The 19,231-nt window shown below is 46.3% G+C and overlaps 2 protein-coding genes across 3 annotated transcripts in view; both read right to left on the reverse strand.

Moving 5' to 3' along the window:
- Positions 1–19,231, reverse strand: part of MRPS17 (mitochondrial ribosomal protein S17) — a 457,376-nt gene that overhangs the window by 181,573 nt on the left and 256,572 nt on the right. The gene's annotated exons all lie outside the window — the stretch shown is intronic.
- On the reverse strand, positions 881–7,867 carry LOC126950898 (phosphoserine phosphatase-like). Its single transcript, XM_050784839.1, has 6 exons — positions 7,698–7,867; positions 7,397–7,555; positions 6,009–6,143; positions 3,835–3,980; positions 1,555–1,777; positions 881–887 (listed from the first exon to the last, which is right to left on the reverse strand). The coding sequence occupies exons 1-6, from the start codon at positions 7,703–7,705 to the stop codon at positions 881–883; spliced, it is 678 nt and encodes a 225-aa protein (XP_050640796.1). The 5' UTR covers positions 7,706–7,867.

Raw genomic sequence — 19,231 nt, forward strand, 5'->3', positions numbered from 1 at the left:
TGTAATCCCAGCACTTTGGGAGGCCAAGGCAGGCAGATCACCTGAGGTCGGGAGTTCGAGACCAGCCTGGCTGGAACCTTTTGTTTTTGAGATGGAGTCTTGCTCTGTCATGCCCAGGCTAGAGTGCAGTGGTGCGATCTCAGCTCACTGCAACTTCCCGCCTCCTGGGTTCAAGTGATTCTCCTGCCTCAGCCCCCCGAGTAGCTGGGATTACAGGCGCCTGCTACCACACCTGGATAACTTTTGTATTTTTAGTAGAAACAGGGCTTCACCATGCTGGTCAGGCTGGTCTCAAACTCCTGACCATAGGTGATCCGGCTGTCTCTGCCTCCAAAAGTGCTGGGATTACAGGCATGAGTTACCTTCGCATCCAGTCAAAAAGGTTCCTTTTAGCCCCTTTTCATTCATCATTCACAAAGACTATCTTTTTTTAATTTTTATTTTTTAGACAATCCCTATTTTTAGATCTCAGGAAACTAGGTGGTAAAAACTTCAGCACATATATATATATATATATATATTTTTTTTTTTTTTTTTTTTTTTTTGAGATAGAGTCTTGTTCTGTTACCCAGGTTGGAGTGTAGTGATGCGATCTTAGCTCACTGTAACCTCCACCTTCTGGGTTTGAGTGATTCTCATGCCTCAGCCTCCTGAGTAGCTGCAATGATAGGCACCCATCACCACTCCCAGCTAATTATTTTGTATTTTTTGTAGAGATGGGGTTTCACCATGTTGCCTAGGCAGGTCTCAAACTCCTGGCCTCAGGTGATCTGCCCACCTTGGCCTCTCAAAGTGCTGGGATTTCAGGTGTGAGCCACTGCGCCTGGCTACACTATATTTTTGGTGTAGTTTTTCTTACGTTAGAATAACATGATAAAGGCTATGCCCTATGTGAAATTGACACATTTGATATTTATGACACCTGCTATATAGCATTTGTTTCCTGCATTGATTTTAAAATGCTTAGAAATAAAATACCCGGCTGGGCATGTTGGCTCACACCTATAATCCCAGCACTCTAGCAGGCAAAGGTAGGAGGATCACTTGAGCCAGGAGTTTAAAATTAGGCTGGGCAACATAGTGAGACCTCATCTCTACAAAAACTAAACAAAATTAGATAGGTGTGGTGGTATGCACCAGCAGTCCCAACTACTCAGGAGGCTGAGATGGGAAGATTGCTTGAGTCTGGGAGCTGAGATCGCGCCACTGCACTCTGGCCTAGGTGATACAGCGAGACCCCGTCTCAAAAAATAAATAAAACCAGGGCTGGGTGTGGTGGCTCATGCCTGTAATCCCAGCACTTTGGGAGGCCAAGGCAGGCAGATTACAAGGTCAGGAGTTCGAGACCAGCCTGGCCAATGTGACGAAACCCCGTCTCTACTAAAAATACAAAACTTAGCCAGCATGGTGGCGTGTGCCTGCAATCCCAGCTACTTGGGAGGCTGAGATACCAGAATGGTTTGAACTGGGAGGCAGATATTGCAGTGAGCTGAGATCATGCCACTGCACTCCAACCTGGGCAACAAGGGCGAAACTCCGTCTCAAAAAAAAAATAAAGAAATAATAAATAAATATATTAAAAAAACAAAAGTACAACCTGCAAAAATATTAGCATCCTTAATACATACAGCAGGAGGACAGGCTTCCATGTCTGTGGCACCATCTCCAATCATGATTATTTTCTTAAAATGAAATTTTTCCTTTAAAAGTTTAATCACTTTTCCTTTTCCACCAGATTCAGCTGTTGGCTGTGTCTCATCAAAACCTGCATATTCACCTTAAAAGAGCAATAAAAACAAGGTTAAAGACCCACAGAAGTATCTTACCAGTGACAGCTTTCTGCATAGATGATATCTTCACTTAAATGTCACTGAGAAGGCTAAAAATGGCCCTGGGTAAAGTCGCACAGCCTGGAGCTCCACACCTGTTCCTGGGAATAAACAAGCTTTACTTTTTCTCCTTTTATGATTATGATTATGATTATAGAAATGGGGTCTTGGCATGTTGCCCAGGTTGGTCTGGAACTCCTAGGCTCATGTGATTCTCCTGCCTCGGCCTCCCAAAGTGCTGGGATTACAGGTGTGAGCCACCACACCCAGCCAACCTTTGCTTTTAAATTACAAATATCAATTGTAGAGATGACCTCTATTAGGTCATAAATACCTAGGGGTGAATTTGTTGTATCCTTCAAGCTTCCAGTAATTCTCAAACTTTGTTGAGGTAGTAGAACACCATACAATAGTAATATATCAAATTAATTAATAATTATTTATTTTTGAGACAGAGTCTCACTCTGTTGCCCAGGCTGGAGTGCAATGGCCTGATCTCCGCTTACTGCAATATCCGCCTCCCAGGTTCAAACCATTCTCGTGTCTCAGCCTCCCAAGTAGCTGGGATTACAGGTGCATGCCACCATGCTGGCTAAGTTTTGTGTTTTTAGTAGAGATGGGGTTTTGCCATGTTGGCCAGGCTGGTCTCGAACTCCTGACCACAGATGATCAGCCTGCCTCGGCCTCCCAAAGTTCTGGGATTACAGGCGTGAGCCTCCGCACCCAGTCTTAATATATTAAATTTAAAATGTTAATATATTATGTCACCCAAGAGGAAATTCCAGCTTATTTTTGATCAATTATTTCTGTTGTTACAGTAATTACCACACTCATTCTTGACTTCTTTTTTCAATGATCTCTATCTCTAGACCACTCAAGAATGTTCTATTAACATGCGGTGGCTCATGCCTGCAATCCCAATACTTTGGGAGGCCGAGGGAGGTGGATCATCTGAGGCCAGGAGTTTGAGACCAGCCTGACAAACATGGTGAAACCCCGACTCTACTAAAAAAAATACAAAAATTAGCCAGATGTGGTGGTGGGCACCTGTAATCCCAGCTACTCAGGAGGCCGAGGCAGGAGAATTGCTTGAACCCAGGTGGCAGAGGTCACAGTGAGCCTAGATCGAGCCACTGTACTCCAGCTGGAGCAACAGAGTGAGACTCTGTCTCAAAAAAAAAAAAAAAAAAAAAAAAATCACTCTCAGTCACCCCTTGATATAACTGGAGATCTGAGATAATATAACAACTGTGGCAACGCTATGGACCAGAGAGGGGACAGGAGGCTTCCCCAAGGGCTGTAGTTCAGTAATCCGTTAACAAAAGTCTCCCTTTTAAAGTCTCTGTCTTGTTGTCTTTTTTTTTTTTTCTTGCTTTTAAGACAGAGTCTCACTCTGTCACCCAGGCTGGAGTGAAGTGGCATGATCTCAGCTCACACAGCTTCATGTGATTCTCCTGCCTCAGCCTCCTAAGTAGCTGGGACTACAGACATGTGCCACCACGCCCAGCTAATTTTTGTATTTTTTTTTTAAGCAGACTTGGGGTTTCACTGTGTTGGCCAGGCTGGTCTTGAACTCCTGACCTCAAGTGATCCTCCCGCCTCAGGCTCCCAAAGTGCTGGGATTACAGGCGTGAGCCACCATGCCCAGCCAAGTCTCCTTCTTGAGTCTAAATTGCTTCAAATGCACAGAAGCTCCCATAAAGTTGAAATATAACATACAGCAAAGTAAGTCATAGGGGCTATGTAGGAATTAATGTTTCATGAAATGCAGACATTTATGTACAGACAGGTGATGTTATAGATAATAAAGCTAGGACAGGTGATGACCTAAGTCTATTTTGCTGAGCAAAGGGTACCAAAGGGCAAAAGACATCAATTAAGAGGACCATTCATCTCAATATTTAACTCTGATGTGACTGTTTAAGTTTCATTCCAACAGACATTACCCAGAATACTGAATAATAGAACTGCTAAGAAAGGGAATATGTTACCATTAACGTCTTACCGTTAAAGTAGAATTTCAGCCTATTGGCAAATACATTGGTTCCTGGGATATTGAGCTTTGAAGCAACATGCTCTACAATACTCCTAAAGCCACCAGATATTAGGAAAACCTGAACATTTCGCTCCTGCAGGCGACTTACCAGCTCCCTGCAAAAATAATATACAAAATACCAAACACTAATACAAAAAGAAAAAAAAAAAAGGAAACATGAAGAGGGAACTAAGATATATTTTCTTCTCCTGAAGGCATTTGCCTGAGGTATATTTGACAAGGTATATTGCCTGGGGAGTTAATGTTTTATATATGTTTTTCTTTTTCTTTTTTTTTTCTTTTTGAGATGGAGTCTCGCTCTGTTGCCCAGGCTGCAGTGCAGTGGTGTGATCTCGGCTTACAGCATCCTCTGCCTCCAGGGTTCCAGCAATTATCCTCCCTCAGCCTCAAGGGTAACTGGGATTACAGGCACCTGCCACCACACCCAGCTACTTTATTTTATTTTATTTTATTTTTTGAGATGGAGTCTCGCTCTGTCACCAGGCTGGAGTACAGTGGCGCGATCTCGGCTCACTGCAACCTCCGCCTACCAGATTCAAGCGATTCTCTTGCATCAGCCTCCCAAGTAGCTGGGACAACAGACGCAGCCACCATGTCCAGCTAATTTTTGTATTTTAAATAGACACAGGGTTTCACCATGTTGGCCAGGATGGTCTCCATCTCTTGACCTTGTGGTCCGCCCGCCTCGGCCTCCCCAAGTGCTGAAGTGCGAGCCACCACGCCTGACCAACATTTTTTGCATTTTTAGTAGAGACGGGGATTCACCATGTTGGCCAGGCTGGTCTTGAACTCCTGACCTCAGGTGATCTGCCCGCCTCAGCCTCCCAAAATGCTGGGATTACATGCATGTGCCACCACGCCCAGCCTTATATATGTTTTTCTAAATGCACTTAGAAATCAATGGGTAGAGTTTGGCTACTTCAGGAAACCATTCCAGAACTCTACTCTGTCCATGGACCCAGAAAAACACAAGATGAGGACAAACAAGGAAAACTTAGGTTTTCTGTGGAGAAAGACGAAAGGCAGAAACAGACAGGACCACACAACCAGCCAGACAAGACCATGTGTAAGTACCAAAAGAACCACACAGGCTACGCCTTTAAATCCAGCAATTTGGGAGGCCGAGGTAGAAAATCACTTGAGGCCAGAAGCTTGAGAACAGCCTGGGCAACATAGCAAGACCCCATCTCTACAAAAAATATTTTAAAGGCTGGGTATAGTGGTTCAAACCTATAATTCCAACATTTTGGGAGGCTGAGGTGGGAAAATTGATCATTTGAGCCCACATGTTCAAGACCAGCCTGGTGAACATAGTGAGACCCTGTGTCTACAGAAAATTTTAAAAAAATAATTAGGCATGGTGGTCTACATCTGTAGTCCCAGCTACTTAGGAAGCTGAAGCAGGAAGATCCCTTGAGCCCAGAAGGTTGATGCTACAGTGAGCTGTATTCATGCCACTGCACTCCAGCCTGGGTGACAAAGCAAGACCCTGTCTCTCAAAAAAAAATTTTTTTTTTAATTAGCTGGGCATGGTGGCATGCACCTATAGTCCCCACTACTAAGGAGGCTAAGGTGGAAGGGCCACTTGACCCCAGGAGTTCAACGCTGCAGTGAGCCATGACTGTACTCCAACATGGGCAACAGAATGAGACGCTGACTCTAAAAAAAAAAATAATAGGCCGGGTGCAGTGGCTCACAGCTATAATCCCAGCACTTTGGGAGGCCCAGGCAGGCGGATCACTTGAGGTCAAGAGTTCAAGACCAGCATGGCCAACATGGTGAAACCCATCTCTACTAAAAATACAAAAATTACCCAGGTGTGGTGGTGGGGACCTATAATCCCAGCTACTCAGGAGGCTGAGGCAGGAGAATTGCATGAACCTGGGAGGCAGAAGTTGCAGTGAGCTGAGATTGCACCACTGCACTCCAGCCTGAGTGACAGAGTGAGACTTCATCTTGAAAAAATAAATAAAAATTTAAAAAATAATAATAAAATTTAAAAATAAAAATGAAAATAAATAAATCACCCAGAGGGCGCTCTAAAGGAATAGTTAGATGCTCTCAGGAGAATGTGCCCCCCAACACTGGTGCTGAAATACACCTGGAGCAGGGGCTCCTCTTACCTTATGCCGGGGGTCAGGTGTGGGGGGTGCTCTGCTATGAGTCTCTGCACCTGCTCCCTGGAGGGCTGGATGAGGGCTAAGCGCTCTGTGAGAGCAGATTTGAAAGGCACTGCCCCGCCCATGGCTCGCCGTGTCCTAGGAGGGAGACCCAACAGTCAGGCCAGCCAGGTTCACTGTCCTCAAGGTTAACATACCTTACTGCCCCAGGCCTGCACAACATCCACCAACAGGAAGATGCTACTAAGAGTCCCACTGTACAACAGACAGGCTTTGCTGCTATGAGAGCAAGGCCTTGGAATAAATTTTCGAAGGACTGCTTGAATATAACATTAACAGGCCGGGCGCAGTGGCTCACGCCTGTAATCCCAGCACTTGGGGAGGCTGAGGCGGGCGGATCACCTGAGGTTGGAAGTTCAAGACTAGCCAGACCAACATGGAGAGACACCGTGTCTACTAAAAATACAAAAGTAGCCGGGCATGGTGGCACACGCCTGTAATCCCAGCTACTCAGGAGGCAGAGGCAGGAGAATTGCTTGAACCCGGAGGTGGAGGTTGCGGTGAGCCGAGATCACGCCACTGCACTCCAGCCGGGGCAACGAGAGTGAAACTGTCTCAGAAAAAAAAGGAAAGAAAAAGAAAATAACATTAAAAGGCCAGTGTGCAGTGACTCATGCCTATAATTCCAAACACTTTGGGAAGCTGAGGTGGGCAGATCATCTGAAGCCGGGAGCTTGAGACCAGCCTGGCCAACATGGCAAAACCCCATCTCTACTAAAAAACATGCAAAAATTCGACGGGCCTGGGGGTACGCGTCTGTAATCCCAGCTACTTGGGAGGCTGAGGCAGGAAAATTGCTGGAACCCGGGAGGCAAAGGTTGCAGTGAGCCGAGATTGTGTCACTGTACTCCAGCCTGGGCGACAAAATGAGACTCCGTCTCGGGAAAAAAAAAAAAATGACACAGTGCATGACTGGGGGACTGGGACTGCAGAGGGAGATGCCCAGCTGCAGGGCGGGAGGGCAGGAGGGAGGGAGGGAGGGACTCTGCTCCAGGATCCACTAGGAGACTCTGAACCTTTACAGGGAACCACTAAGGCCACACTTTAAACCATGACACAAAGCCACTGGACACCTGGGTCCTGCTCCCCTGGCCACCTTCTTTGGTTAGTGATGGTCGTCATTCCCCTGATCAAGCTAAGAACATGTCTTATCCATGTTTGTTTGCTATAAATATTTATATAAATGAATGAATATGTCAAATTAAACTCTAAGGGATGAAAGAAAAAGCCTAGTGCTCATGTTCCATAGCCAGGGTCTAGCACTTCATCCAAAACAGTCACTCTTTAGAAAGTCTTTATCATTTCATAAAGTGGATAAATGCTATCCCTACATTTCTGACACCGCGTCCTCAACGCCACAGATTTTGGCTAGCTCATCGATTCCTTCTTCTCTAATGACGGTGCTGTCAACATCAAAACATACAGCATCTGCTGAGTAGAACAGCTTCCTTAGCTCTGAGTGGGAGACCATTGTTGGAAGAATTTTCCTTCTACAAGAAAAAAAGATAAATGTATTTAAAAGATAAATGTATTTAAAGACATCAAATACAATTCTGAAAAGATCCCACCTTGCCTACTAAGCCAATCTAATTTGTGTCGAAGTCCGTGCAGGCCACATAAGAGTGTACTCACGGATTCATTTGTTTTTCCTTTTTGTTTACTTCCCACACTACACCAATTTCTTCTCTCTTCTTTTTTTTTTTTTTTTTGGTGGAGTCTTACTCTGTTGTCCAGGCTGGAGGGCAGTGGTACGATCTTGGCTTACTGTAACCTCCACCTCTCGGGTTCAAGTGATTCTTGTGCCTCAGCCTCCTGAGTAGCTCAAATACCTGTGCCTCCTCGAAGCCTTCTCTTTTCTTTTAGTTATATATATATATACACACACACACACACATATATATATATATATATATATATATTTTTTTTTTTTTTTTACCTAATTGTAGCAAGGAAGCAAGCATTAAAGCAGAGGTGTGCATAAGGCTCTATGGGCATATAGGAAAAATGTTTTGCCTTATCGATGAAATAGGGCTTCAGACTGGACACAGTGGCTCATCCCTGTAATCCCAGCACTTTGGGAGGCTAAGGCAGGAGGAGGATTGCTTGAGGCCAGGAGTTCGAGACCAGTGTGGGCAACATAGAGAGCTCAAGTCTCTACTAAAAATAATAATACAAAAAATTAGCTGGGTGTGGTAGTACACGCCTGTAATCCCAGCTACTTGGGACACTGAGGCAGGAGAATCACTTGAACCCAGGAGGTGGAGCTGCAGTGAGCTGAGATCGTGCCACTGCACTCCAGTATGGGCAACAGAGCAAGACCCTGACTCTAACTAAAAGGAAAAAAAAGACGGCTCAAGGAGGCACAGGTATTTGAGCTGAGTCTGACAGGTAAGTGGCCCTCTGAGTGGGTTGTCAAAGGGCAGGGCATCGATTTGGCAAGTGCTGTGAGGTGAGGAAGGGAGGTAGAGACAAGGAGAGAGGCTTGTGATGGCAGAGGGAGGAGCATGAGCAAAGACAAGGAGGAGGAAGCAGATGACCTGCTGGAAGCTATCCCGTGGCTTGGCCCAGGGGCCTGGCAGTGCATCAGGAGTTCAGACTAAGCGGGTCCTAGGGCCAGGCTAAGGCGTTTAGACTTTAACTTCCAGATACTGGGAAAGGCTTTAAGTCTCAGAAGAAAGGTCAGAGCTAAATATAACGGCTTAACATACACAACATTGCCAATGTAGAGGTGCTAGTTGAAGACGTGATCTGATTAAAGTCCAGGGAGAGGGTGGGTGTAGTGGCTCATGCCTGTAATCCCAGCACTCTGGGAGGCTGAGGCGGGAGGATCACATGAGGCCAGGAGTTCAAGACCAGCCTGGCCAACATGGCAAAACCCCAGCTGTACTAAAAAAAATAAAAATTAGCCGGGCAGGATGGCGTGCACCTGTAGTCCCAGCTACTCAGGAGGCTGAGGCAGGAGAATCTCTTAAACCTAGGAGGTGGAGATTGCAGTGAGCCAAGATCACACCACTACACCAGGATGGGGCCACAGAGTGAGACCCTGTCTCAAGAAAATAAAAAATCATAAAAATAAAGTCCAGGGAGAATAGAAAGAGGGAGAAGAGAAGAGCGCTAAGGACAGAGCCTGCAGGACCACCACCTTTACGTCCTGACTTGAGTCTGGGAAGGAGAAGGGGAAAATGGTGAAGGTACAGGAAGAAACTCTGGGAGGCACACTGCTACAGAAACTGCAGAGGACAGGGAGCCAAAACGAATTTTTATTTATTTATTTATTTTTTGAGACAAGTTCTCACTCTGTCACCCAGGCTGGAGTGCAGTGGTACAATCATGGCTCACTGCAGCCTCCAACTCCAGGGCTCAAGCGATCTTCTTGCCTCAGCCTCCCAAGTAGCTGGGACTACAGGTGCACGCCACTATGCTTGGCTAATTTTTAAATTTTTTTTTTTGAAGAGATGGGGGTCTTGCTATGTTGCCCAGACTGGTCTTCAACTCCTGGACTCAAGCAATCCTCCCACCTAGGTCTCCCAAAGTGCTGGGATTACAGGCATGAGCCCCCATGCCTGGCCTTTATTTTTTATAAAATCTTTGGACTAGACTTAGGGCGAAAGGGATCCTCAAGATTGCCTAGACCAGCCTCCTATCAGAGACTAATATGTCAAATACAAGGCTACACAGATGATGTAAATAATCTATATTTAGAAAAGACTGTGGTTAAAAACACACTCAAAGCAGCTGACCAACCCACTGCTCAACTGATTTCCAACCAATGCAGTTGGCAGAATAATGCCATTTAAAGTTGACCTGGGAAAAAAAATCTTTTAAGTCAGGGGTCAGCAAACTATGGCTTGTAGGCCAAATCTACCCTGCCACCTGGTTTTGTATGGCTCACAAGTAAGAACGATTTTTACATTTTATTTTACTTTACTTTTTTTGAGACAGGATCTCATTCTGTCACCCAGACTGGAGTGCAGTGGTGCCATCATAGCTCGTGGCAGCCTCAAACTCCTGGGCTCAAGTGATCCTTCCATCTTGGCCTCTAGAGTAGCTGGGACTACAGGTGTGAGCCACCATGCCCAGCTGATTTTTACATTTTAAACGGTTGAAAAAAAAATCAAAAGAAGAAGAATATTTTTTGACACGTAAAAACTAATGAAATTCAAATTTCAGGCTGGCTACAGTGGCTCACGCCTGTAATCCTAGCACTGTGGGAGGCTGAGGTGGGAGGATTACTTGAAGCCAGGAGTTCAACACCTATCTGGGCAACATACCAAGACTCCATCTCTACAAAAGTATTTTTATAATTAGCCAGGTGTAGTGGCACGCGCCTATAGACCTAGCTACTCAGGAGGGTGAGGCAGAAGGATTGCTTGAGCACAGGAGTTTGAGGCTGCAGTGAGCTACGACCATGAAATTCCACTCCAGCCTGGGTGACAGAGTGAGATGAGAGCCTGTCTTAAAAGTAATAATAATAAGTAAAAATGAAATTCAAATTTCAGTGTCTATTAATAAATCCTTTTTTTCTTTTTTTCTGAGAAGGAGTTTCGCTCTGTCACCCAGACTGCAGTGCAGTGGCACAATCTTGACTCACTGCAACCTCTGCCTCCCAGGTTTAAGTGATTCTCCTGCCTCAGCCTCCCAAGTAGCTGGGATTATAGGCACATGCCACCACGCCCAGCTAATTTTTGTATTTTTAGTAGAGATGGGGTTTCACCATGTTGGCCAGTCTGGTCTCGAACTCCTGACCTCAAGTGATCCTCCTGCCTCAGCCTCCCAAAGAGCTGGGATTATAGGCATGAGCCACTGTACCCTACCAGAGCCACTGCACCCAGCCATTAACATAATGTCTTTATTACACACTTTATGTCCTCATGATCTGGCTCCCATGCCTATGTATTTTACCAACCTCATTCCCCACAAATATACATACACACACACACATTTTTACACACACACATTATTCACATGCACACGCACACACATACACAAACACACACTTTTTTAAATTTTGAGTTAGGGCCTTACTCTGTCACCAAGGCTGGAGTGCAGTGGTGCAATCTCAGCTCACTGCAACCTCTGCCTCCCTGGCTCAAGCGATTCTCCCACTTCAGCCTCCTGAGCATTTGGGACTACAGGCAGGCACGATGTCTGGCTAATTTTCTGTATTTTTAGTAGAGATGGTGTTTTGCCATGTTGCCCAGAGTGGTCTCAAACTTTTGGGCTAAAATGATCCATGCGACTCGGCCTCCCAAAGTGCTGGGACTACAGGCGTGAGCAATCGCGACTGGTCAAACACACAATTTATGGCTCAAGGAATACTAAGGACTTTTTTTTTTTTTTTTTTTTGAGACGGAGTCTTGCTCTGTCACGCAGGCTGGAGTATAGTGCAGTGGCACAATCTCGGCTCACTGCAACCTCCCCCTCCCAGGTTCAAGCAATTATCCTCCCTCAGCATCCTGAGTAGTTGAGACTACAGGTGCATGCCACCATATCCAGCTAATTTTTGTATTTTGAGTAGAGACAGGGTTTCACCATGTTGCCCAGGCTGGTCTTGAACTCCTGACCTCAGGCGATCCGCCTGTCTTGGCCTCCCAAAGTGCTGGGATTATAGGCATGAGCCACTGCACCCAGCCTATGTCATGTGTTTTTATTCCTCTACACCCTTTCAAATGTTGCTTCTCTGCCTGGAATCACCATATCCCCCATGTCATGAAGCAAGTCCTACTTCTTCATGGTGTAGATCAAGTGGCCTCCCCTATACCACATTATTTCCACCCCATCAACCCAGAAAATCAGTCAATCACTCCAGTTGAATTATCTTCTATCACTGCACCCAGCACTCAATAGGTGTTAAATATTTCATGAATTAAATATTTTATGAATTAAATAGAGTGGAACCTAAGCAGTTATTAAGAACTGAACAAGGGGTTGGCTGCAGTGGCTCACACTTGTAATCCCAGCACTTTGGGAGGCCGAGGCAGGAGGATCACTTGAGGTCAGGAGTTCGAGACCAGCCTGGCCAACATGGTGAAACCCCATCTCTACTAAAAATACAAAAATTAGCCAGGCATGGTGGCAGCCACCTGTAATCCAAGCTACTTGGGAAGCAGAGGCGGGAGAATCACTTGAATACAGGAGAATCTCTTGAACCTGGGAGGTAGAGAGGTGGAGACTGCATTGAGCCGAGATCGCACCACTGCACCACTGCACTGCACTGCAGCCTGGGCGACAGACCGAGACTCCATTTCAAAAAAAAACTCAACAAGGGCCAGCATGGTGGCTGACACCTGTAATCCCAGGACTTTGGGAGGCCAAGACAGGTGGATTGCTTAAGGCTAGGAGTTTGAGACCAGCCTGGCCAACATGGTGAAACCCTGTCTCTATTAAAAAAAAAAAAAAAAAAAGATAAAAAATAAAAAGAAACCAGTTATTTGGCTTTGGTCCAGCAGGAATCAAGCTAATTCATACTACATGACCAGGCAGGGTCGCTGTAAAGACCTTGAAGTCAGCAGGTCTATTGGCAGAGACGCAGCACTTACTGTAGCATAATTCCACTAAGAATGAAGAATGAACCATAGGTGAGTGAAGAGGTAGCCAGAAACAGACAAATGGTTTAAGAGGAGCTAAAATAAATGGGATAAGCTAAAGGACTTTTTAAGAAGGTACATGAGAAGGCCGGGTGCTGCGGCTCATGCCTATAATCCCAGCACTTTGGGAGGCTGAGCTGGGTGGATCACCTCAGGTCGAGAGTTCGAGACCAGCCTGACCAACAGGGAGAAACCCCGTCTCTACTAAAAATACAAAATTAGCTGGATGTGGTGCCACATGCCTGTCATCCCAGCTACTCAGGAGGCTGAGGCAAGAGAATCACTTGAACCTGGGAGGTAGAGGTTGCGGTGAGCCGAGCTTGCACTATTGCACTCCAGCCTGGGCAACAAGAGTGAAACTCCGTCTCCAAAAAAAAAAAAAAGAAGATGCATGAGGCAAATGAGGCAACACACAATAACTAAGAATGGGCAATGCTCCTGAGAACGACTGACGGGCACCAGAACCTCAAAGCCAGTCCCCAGGAACCCTGACACAAGACCCAAAGAGGAATGCATAATGCATGGGCGCCATCCTCAAGAGGCTTCCAGTCTTGTCGAAATGATCAGACAAATAATTACTGGTCATGTTTGAAAAACCAGTGACTTTGGCCAGGAGCGGTGGCTCACACCTGTAATCCCAGCACTTTGGGAGGCCAAGGCGGGTGAATCACGAGGTCAGAAGTTTGAGACCAGCCTGGCCAACATGGTGAAACTCCATCTCTACTAAAAGTACAAAAATTAGTCGGGCGCCTCTAATTCCAGCCACTCAGGAGGCCGAGCCAGGAGAATCGCTTGAACCCGGGAGGCGGAGGTTGCAGTGAGCTGAGATCCCACCACTGCACTCTAGCCTGGGCAACATGAGCAAGACTCCATCTGGAAAAAAAAAAAAAAAAAAAAAAAAAAGGCAAACCAGGTACTTGAACCTCTTTCCAACCAATGACACTTTAATGAGATTGGCTGGGCACAGTGGCTCACACTTGTAATAATCCCAGCAGGATCATTTGAACCCAGGAGTTTGAGATCAGTTCTTGAGAACATAGCAAGATTCCTTCTCTTTAAAAAAAAAAAAAAAAAGAAAAAGAAAAATTGGTGGGGCATGGTGGTGCACGCCTGTGGTCCCAGATACTCAAGAGCCTGAGGCGGGAGGATGGCTTGAGCCCAGGAGTTCAAGGGTGCAGTGAGCCGAGATCAGGCCACAGCACTCCAGCTTGGGTGACAGAGTGAGACATCGTCTCAGAAAAAAAGCAAGACCATCAGCCTTGAGTTTGAAAGGAAATGTACATTTCCTCCACTAAAAGTTAGAACTGATTTACACATCCCCAGCTGACCACTAGGCCTGATATACAGCTCAGAATTGTTGACACCTGCCTTCTGGGTTGTAATGTGGTCCCAAGGAGAAAACAGAATATTTTTGGCTTTTTTTCAAGACAAAGTCTCACTCTGTCGCCCACACTGGAGTGCCAATGGTATAATCATAGCTCACTGCAGCCTCAACCTCCTGGGCTGAAGTGATCCTCCCCCCTCAGCCTCCTGAGTAGCAGAGACTACAGGCACACACCACCACACCCAGCTAAGTTATTATTATTAATATTTTTGTAGAGATGAGGTCTCACTATGTTACCCAGGCTGGTCTCGAATTCCTGGCCTCAAACGATCCTCCCATCCTGGCTCCCAAAGTGCTAGGATTATAAGCATGAGCCACAGTGCTGGCCAAAATAGAACATTAGAGACACACTTTACATTGAATTTACTTGGAAGGCTGATTCTTTTTCCACACCCTCCCTAAGACAGCGAGCTGGATTTTAGGACCTTAACTCTGCCCATGAAATGGTCAGGCCAGGGGAGATGGCCTTTACCTTTTGGATTACAAGAGTATCAACTCCCTCCCTGCTTGATTGAGCAGCAGAGCAAACTTGGCCACAGCTCCTTTTAGCTCTTCCCATCCTGCTCTGCAAAATGCTGTACCTCCCTGTACACTTCTGATTTCCTCCTTTTTTATTTTTATTTTTACTTTTTTTGAGATGGGGTCTCACTCTGTTGCCCAGGCTGGAGTGCAGTGATGTGATCTCGGCTCACTGCAACCTCCGCCTCTTGGGTTCAAACGATTCTCCTGCCTCCCGAGTAGCTGGGATTACAGGCGCCTGCCACCACGCCTGGCTAATTCTTTTGTACTTTTTAGTAGAGACAGGGTTTCACCATGTTGGTCAGGCCAGTCTCAAATTCCTGACCTCAAGTGATCCACCTGCCTCAGCCTCCCAAAGTGTAGGAATGACAGGTGTGAGCCACCACGCCTGGCCGATTTCCTCCTGTTTTCATTGTCTCTACCAGGAGTGACTCGCAATCCATGTGTATTTAAAATTCTCGTGGCTATAGAGGAAAAAAATCTGCTGAGTAAGGTCAGTTGCTTCAAAGTAAATTGTGTACATCAGAATTCCACACACAGAAAAATCATTGCCGGAGAATGGACTCTGGATTCTTCATATTTGGCTCTAACAGGGAGGGAGAGGGCAGGGCCAGGGGTAGAAGACATGCCGGTGGGAAGGTCTATTCTCAGATTCTCAGACACAGCGGCTCCCAGGCCCCATCCGGACCACTGCCTTCTGCAGCTCAGAACAGAACTTCTGCCTGGCTGGCCCCAGCTACTTCATCTGGGGCAAGCAAAGGACCAACGGATTTAAAAACAAAACAAAACAAAAAAGTCACTGCTGACAAGGCCTTCTTGCCCCTAGTTCCAAAGTACAAAAGCAAGTTTTCCTGCAGGACCAGGCCTCGGAGGCCTGATTTTGGATAAGAGGAAAAAAGCTCCTCGCCCAAACAAACGCTTTCCAACTTCTCAATCTCTGTATCTTTCAACAGGCTTCTAAGATCACCTTACTTCCTTCACCTTGTTAGGACTGACCTCTTACCTTCACCTGTGTAAGGAAAAATTAAAAGCCTGTACAGAGGTTGTGAAGGTCACACACAATTGCGAGAACCAAGCTTATTTGCTTTGGTAATAGGGATAAATTTGTTCAGGTTCCTGGGCATTGAAAGAGTACACAGTATAGCCGGGCATGGTGGCACGTGCGTGCAATTCCAGCTACTGGGGAGGCTAAGGCAGGAGAATTACTTGAACCTGGGAGGCAGAGGTTGCAGTGAGCCGAGATTGTGCCACACTGCACTCCAGCCTGGGCGACAGAGCGAGACTCCGTCTCAAAAAAAAAAAAAAGAGTACACAGTAGATTTTGAAAAGCTTCTGAATCAGAGGAGAGTCAAACAGGGAACTCCCTATAACAAGGGCTGGGATCCTCAGCACATGCACTTACACTATATTTTATTTTATCTTTTGTTTAGAGATGGAGTCTTGCTCTGTCACCCAAGCTGGAGTGCAGTGGTGTGATTTCGGCTTACTGCACTCTTTGCCTCCCGGGTTCAAGTGATTCTCACGCCTCAGCCTCCCAAATAGCTGGGATCAGAAGTGTGTGCCACCACACCCAGGTAATTTTTGTATTTTTGGTACAGACCGGGTTTCACCATGTTGGGCAGGCTAGTCTCGAACTCCTGACCTCAGGTGATCTGCTCACCTCGGCCTCCTAAAGTGCAGGGATTACAGGTGTGAGCCACCATGCCCGGCCTTATGCTATATTTTATGATTAAAAAAAAAAAAAAAAGCCAGCGCAGCCATAACAAAGAATGACATCATGTCCTTTGCTGCAACATAGATACATCTGGAGGCCGTTATCCTAAGTGAATTAGCGCAGGAACAGAAAACCAAATACCACATGTTCTCACTTAAAAGTGGGAGCTAAACTGGGTACATGTGGATACAAAGACGGGAAAAACACAGTAATGGCCACGTGCAGTGGCTCACACCTGTAATCCCAGCACTTTGGGAGGCCGAGGCGGGCAACTCACTTGAGATCAGGAGTTCGAGACCAGCATGGCCAACATGGTGAAACCCTGTCCCTACTAAATATACAAAAATTAGCCAGGCATGGTGGTGGGCACCTGTAATCCCAGCTACTCAGGAGGCTGAGGCAGGAGAATCACTTGACCCCAGGAGGTGGAGGTTGCAGTGAGCTAAGATCACACCATTGTGTTCCAGTCTGGGCGACAGAGCGAGACTGTGTAAAAACAAAAAACAAACAAAAAAAAGGATACTGAGGACTGCAAGAAGGCAGCGGAAGGAGGGCAAAGACTGAGAAACTACCTACTGGGTACCGTGCTCAAACCCTGGGTGAGGGGATCAATCATACCCCAAACCTCAGCATCATGTGATATACCCATGTAACAAACCTGCACATATACTCCTTGAAGCTAAAATAAAAGTTGAAATGATACGTAATATAACCAGCTATTCTGGGAAGCTGAGATCTTCTACATGCCACATAGTTGACATCAATTTTTAAAATTCAGGTGAGGAGTAAATGCCGGCTGGGCGCGGTGGCTCATGCCTGTAATCCCAGCACTTTGGGAGGCCGAGGCAGATGGATGACCTGAGGTCGGGAGTTCAAGACCAGCCTGGCCGACATGGCGAAACCCTGTCTCTACTAAACATATAAAAATTAATCAGGTGTGGTGGCCCGCACCTGTAATCCCAGCTACTCAGGAGGCTGAGACAGGAGAATCACTTGAACCCAGGAGGTGGAGGTTGCAGTAAGCCAAGGTTGCACCACTGCACTCCAGCCCAGGTGACAGAGCAAGACTCTGTCTCAAAAAACAGTGAACTGCTAGCAGATAGACAAACGTTTAACAGTTCAATGCATAAAAACATTCCAATGACAGCAAAAAAAAAAAACCAAGAAAAGGCAAATCAGACTCACGTGTCTCCAGTGCTAGATTTCTAGTAGACCACACTCTTCTCTTCCTGTTCCTTCCCTAGATAAAAATGCAGAACAAAGTTCTGACTACAGATTTCTTCAAGAAAGACCTGTGGATTCTGCAAGAGCAAGAGCCTAGAAAGAGAGAATGAGGAAATGAACATCGTAGTCCACACACAAAACAGGAAAGAGGGAGGCTGTCTGGCTTCACTCTCTCTCCTGGTACGACTGGCACAAAAACGGGTCAGAGGCAAAATTTCCTAAGACTGCTTCCTCTGCAAAATGCTTTACTCCTACCCCCTTCAATCACTGTAGAGTCAACATACTCTTTTCTATGGCTTCAATTCTGCAAGGTTCAGGTCTGACAGGAAATCACATATACCTGATTAGCAGGGTACAAAGGCAAGGGAGAGGGAAAGAGAATCTCTTGGGAGAACTAAATGCATAGACAAAGAAGCAGACTTGGGCGGGTGCGGTGGTTGATGCCTGTAATCCCAATACTTTGGGAGGCCAAGGCAGACGGGCCACTTGAGGTCACGAGTTCGAGACCAGCCTGGCCAACATGGTAAAACCCCATCTCTACTAAAAATACAATAATTAGCCTGCTGGTAACAGTGTGTGCCTGTAATCCCAGCTATTTGAAAGGCTGAGGCAGGAGAATCGCTTTAACCCAGCGGGCAGAGGCTGCAGTGACCCAAGATCATACCATTTCACTCCAGCCTGGGCAAGAGAGAGACTCTATCTCAAAAAAAAAAAAAAAAAAAAAAAAATTAGCCAGGTATGGTGGCACATGCCTGTGGTCCCAGCTACTCGGGAGGCTGAGGCAGGAGAACTACTTGATAAACCCCGGAAGCAGAGTCTGCAGTGAGCCAAGATCGTGCCTCTGCACTCCAGCCTGGGTGATAGAGCGAGACTCCATCTCAAAATAAATAAATAAATAAACAAACAAACAATAAATATAAGGAGGGGACAGAGACAACAGCCTTCCAAGATGAATCAGAGAAAGGATCTGCTGCCCAATTACAAGGGAGCAAAGACAACAGGTTTGTGTGTGTGTGTCTCTGAGATAGGGTCTTGCTCTGTCGCCCAGGCTGGAATGCAGCCATGCAATCATAGCTTACTGCATCCTAGAACTCCTGGGCTTAAGCAATTATCAGCCTCCCGAGTAGCAGGGACTACAGATGCACACCATTATGCCCTGCTAATTTTTCATTTTTTGTAGAAACAGGGTCTCGCTATGTTGCCCAGGCTGACCTTGAACTCATGGCCTCAAGGGATCCTCCCACATCGGCCTCCCAAAGTGTTGAGATGACAGCTGTGAGCCACCACACTGGGCCTGCAGTTTCTTATAAACATATACTTACCATAAGACCCAGCAAGGCCGGGCACGGTGACTCATGCCTGTAATCCCAGCACATTAGGAGGCCGAGGTGGGCGGATCACCTGATGTCAAAAGTTTGAAACCAGCCTGACCAACATGGTGAAACCCTGTCTCTATTAAAAATACAAAATTAGCTGGGCCACCATGCTGGTAATCCCAGCTACCAGGGAGACTGAGGCAGGAGAATTGGTGAACCCTGAAGGCGGAGGTTGCAGTGAGCTGAGATCGCGCCACTGCACCCCAGCCCGGGCAACAAGAGCAAAATTCTGTCTCAAAATAAATAAACAAATAAATAATTATACTGATCGAAAGGAGCCAGACACAAGAGCACATACTGTATGGTTTCAGTTATATGAAACACTAGAGGCTGGGCACGGTGTCTCATGCCTGTAATCCCAG

This window comes from Macaca thibetana, chromosome 3, assembly GCF_024542745.1.
Source record: "Macaca thibetana thibetana isolate TM-01 chromosome 3, ASM2454274v1, whole genome shotgun sequence".
In the NCBI taxonomy this organism is placed as follows: domain Eukaryota; kingdom Metazoa; phylum Chordata; class Mammalia; order Primates; family Cercopithecidae; genus Macaca; species Macaca thibetana.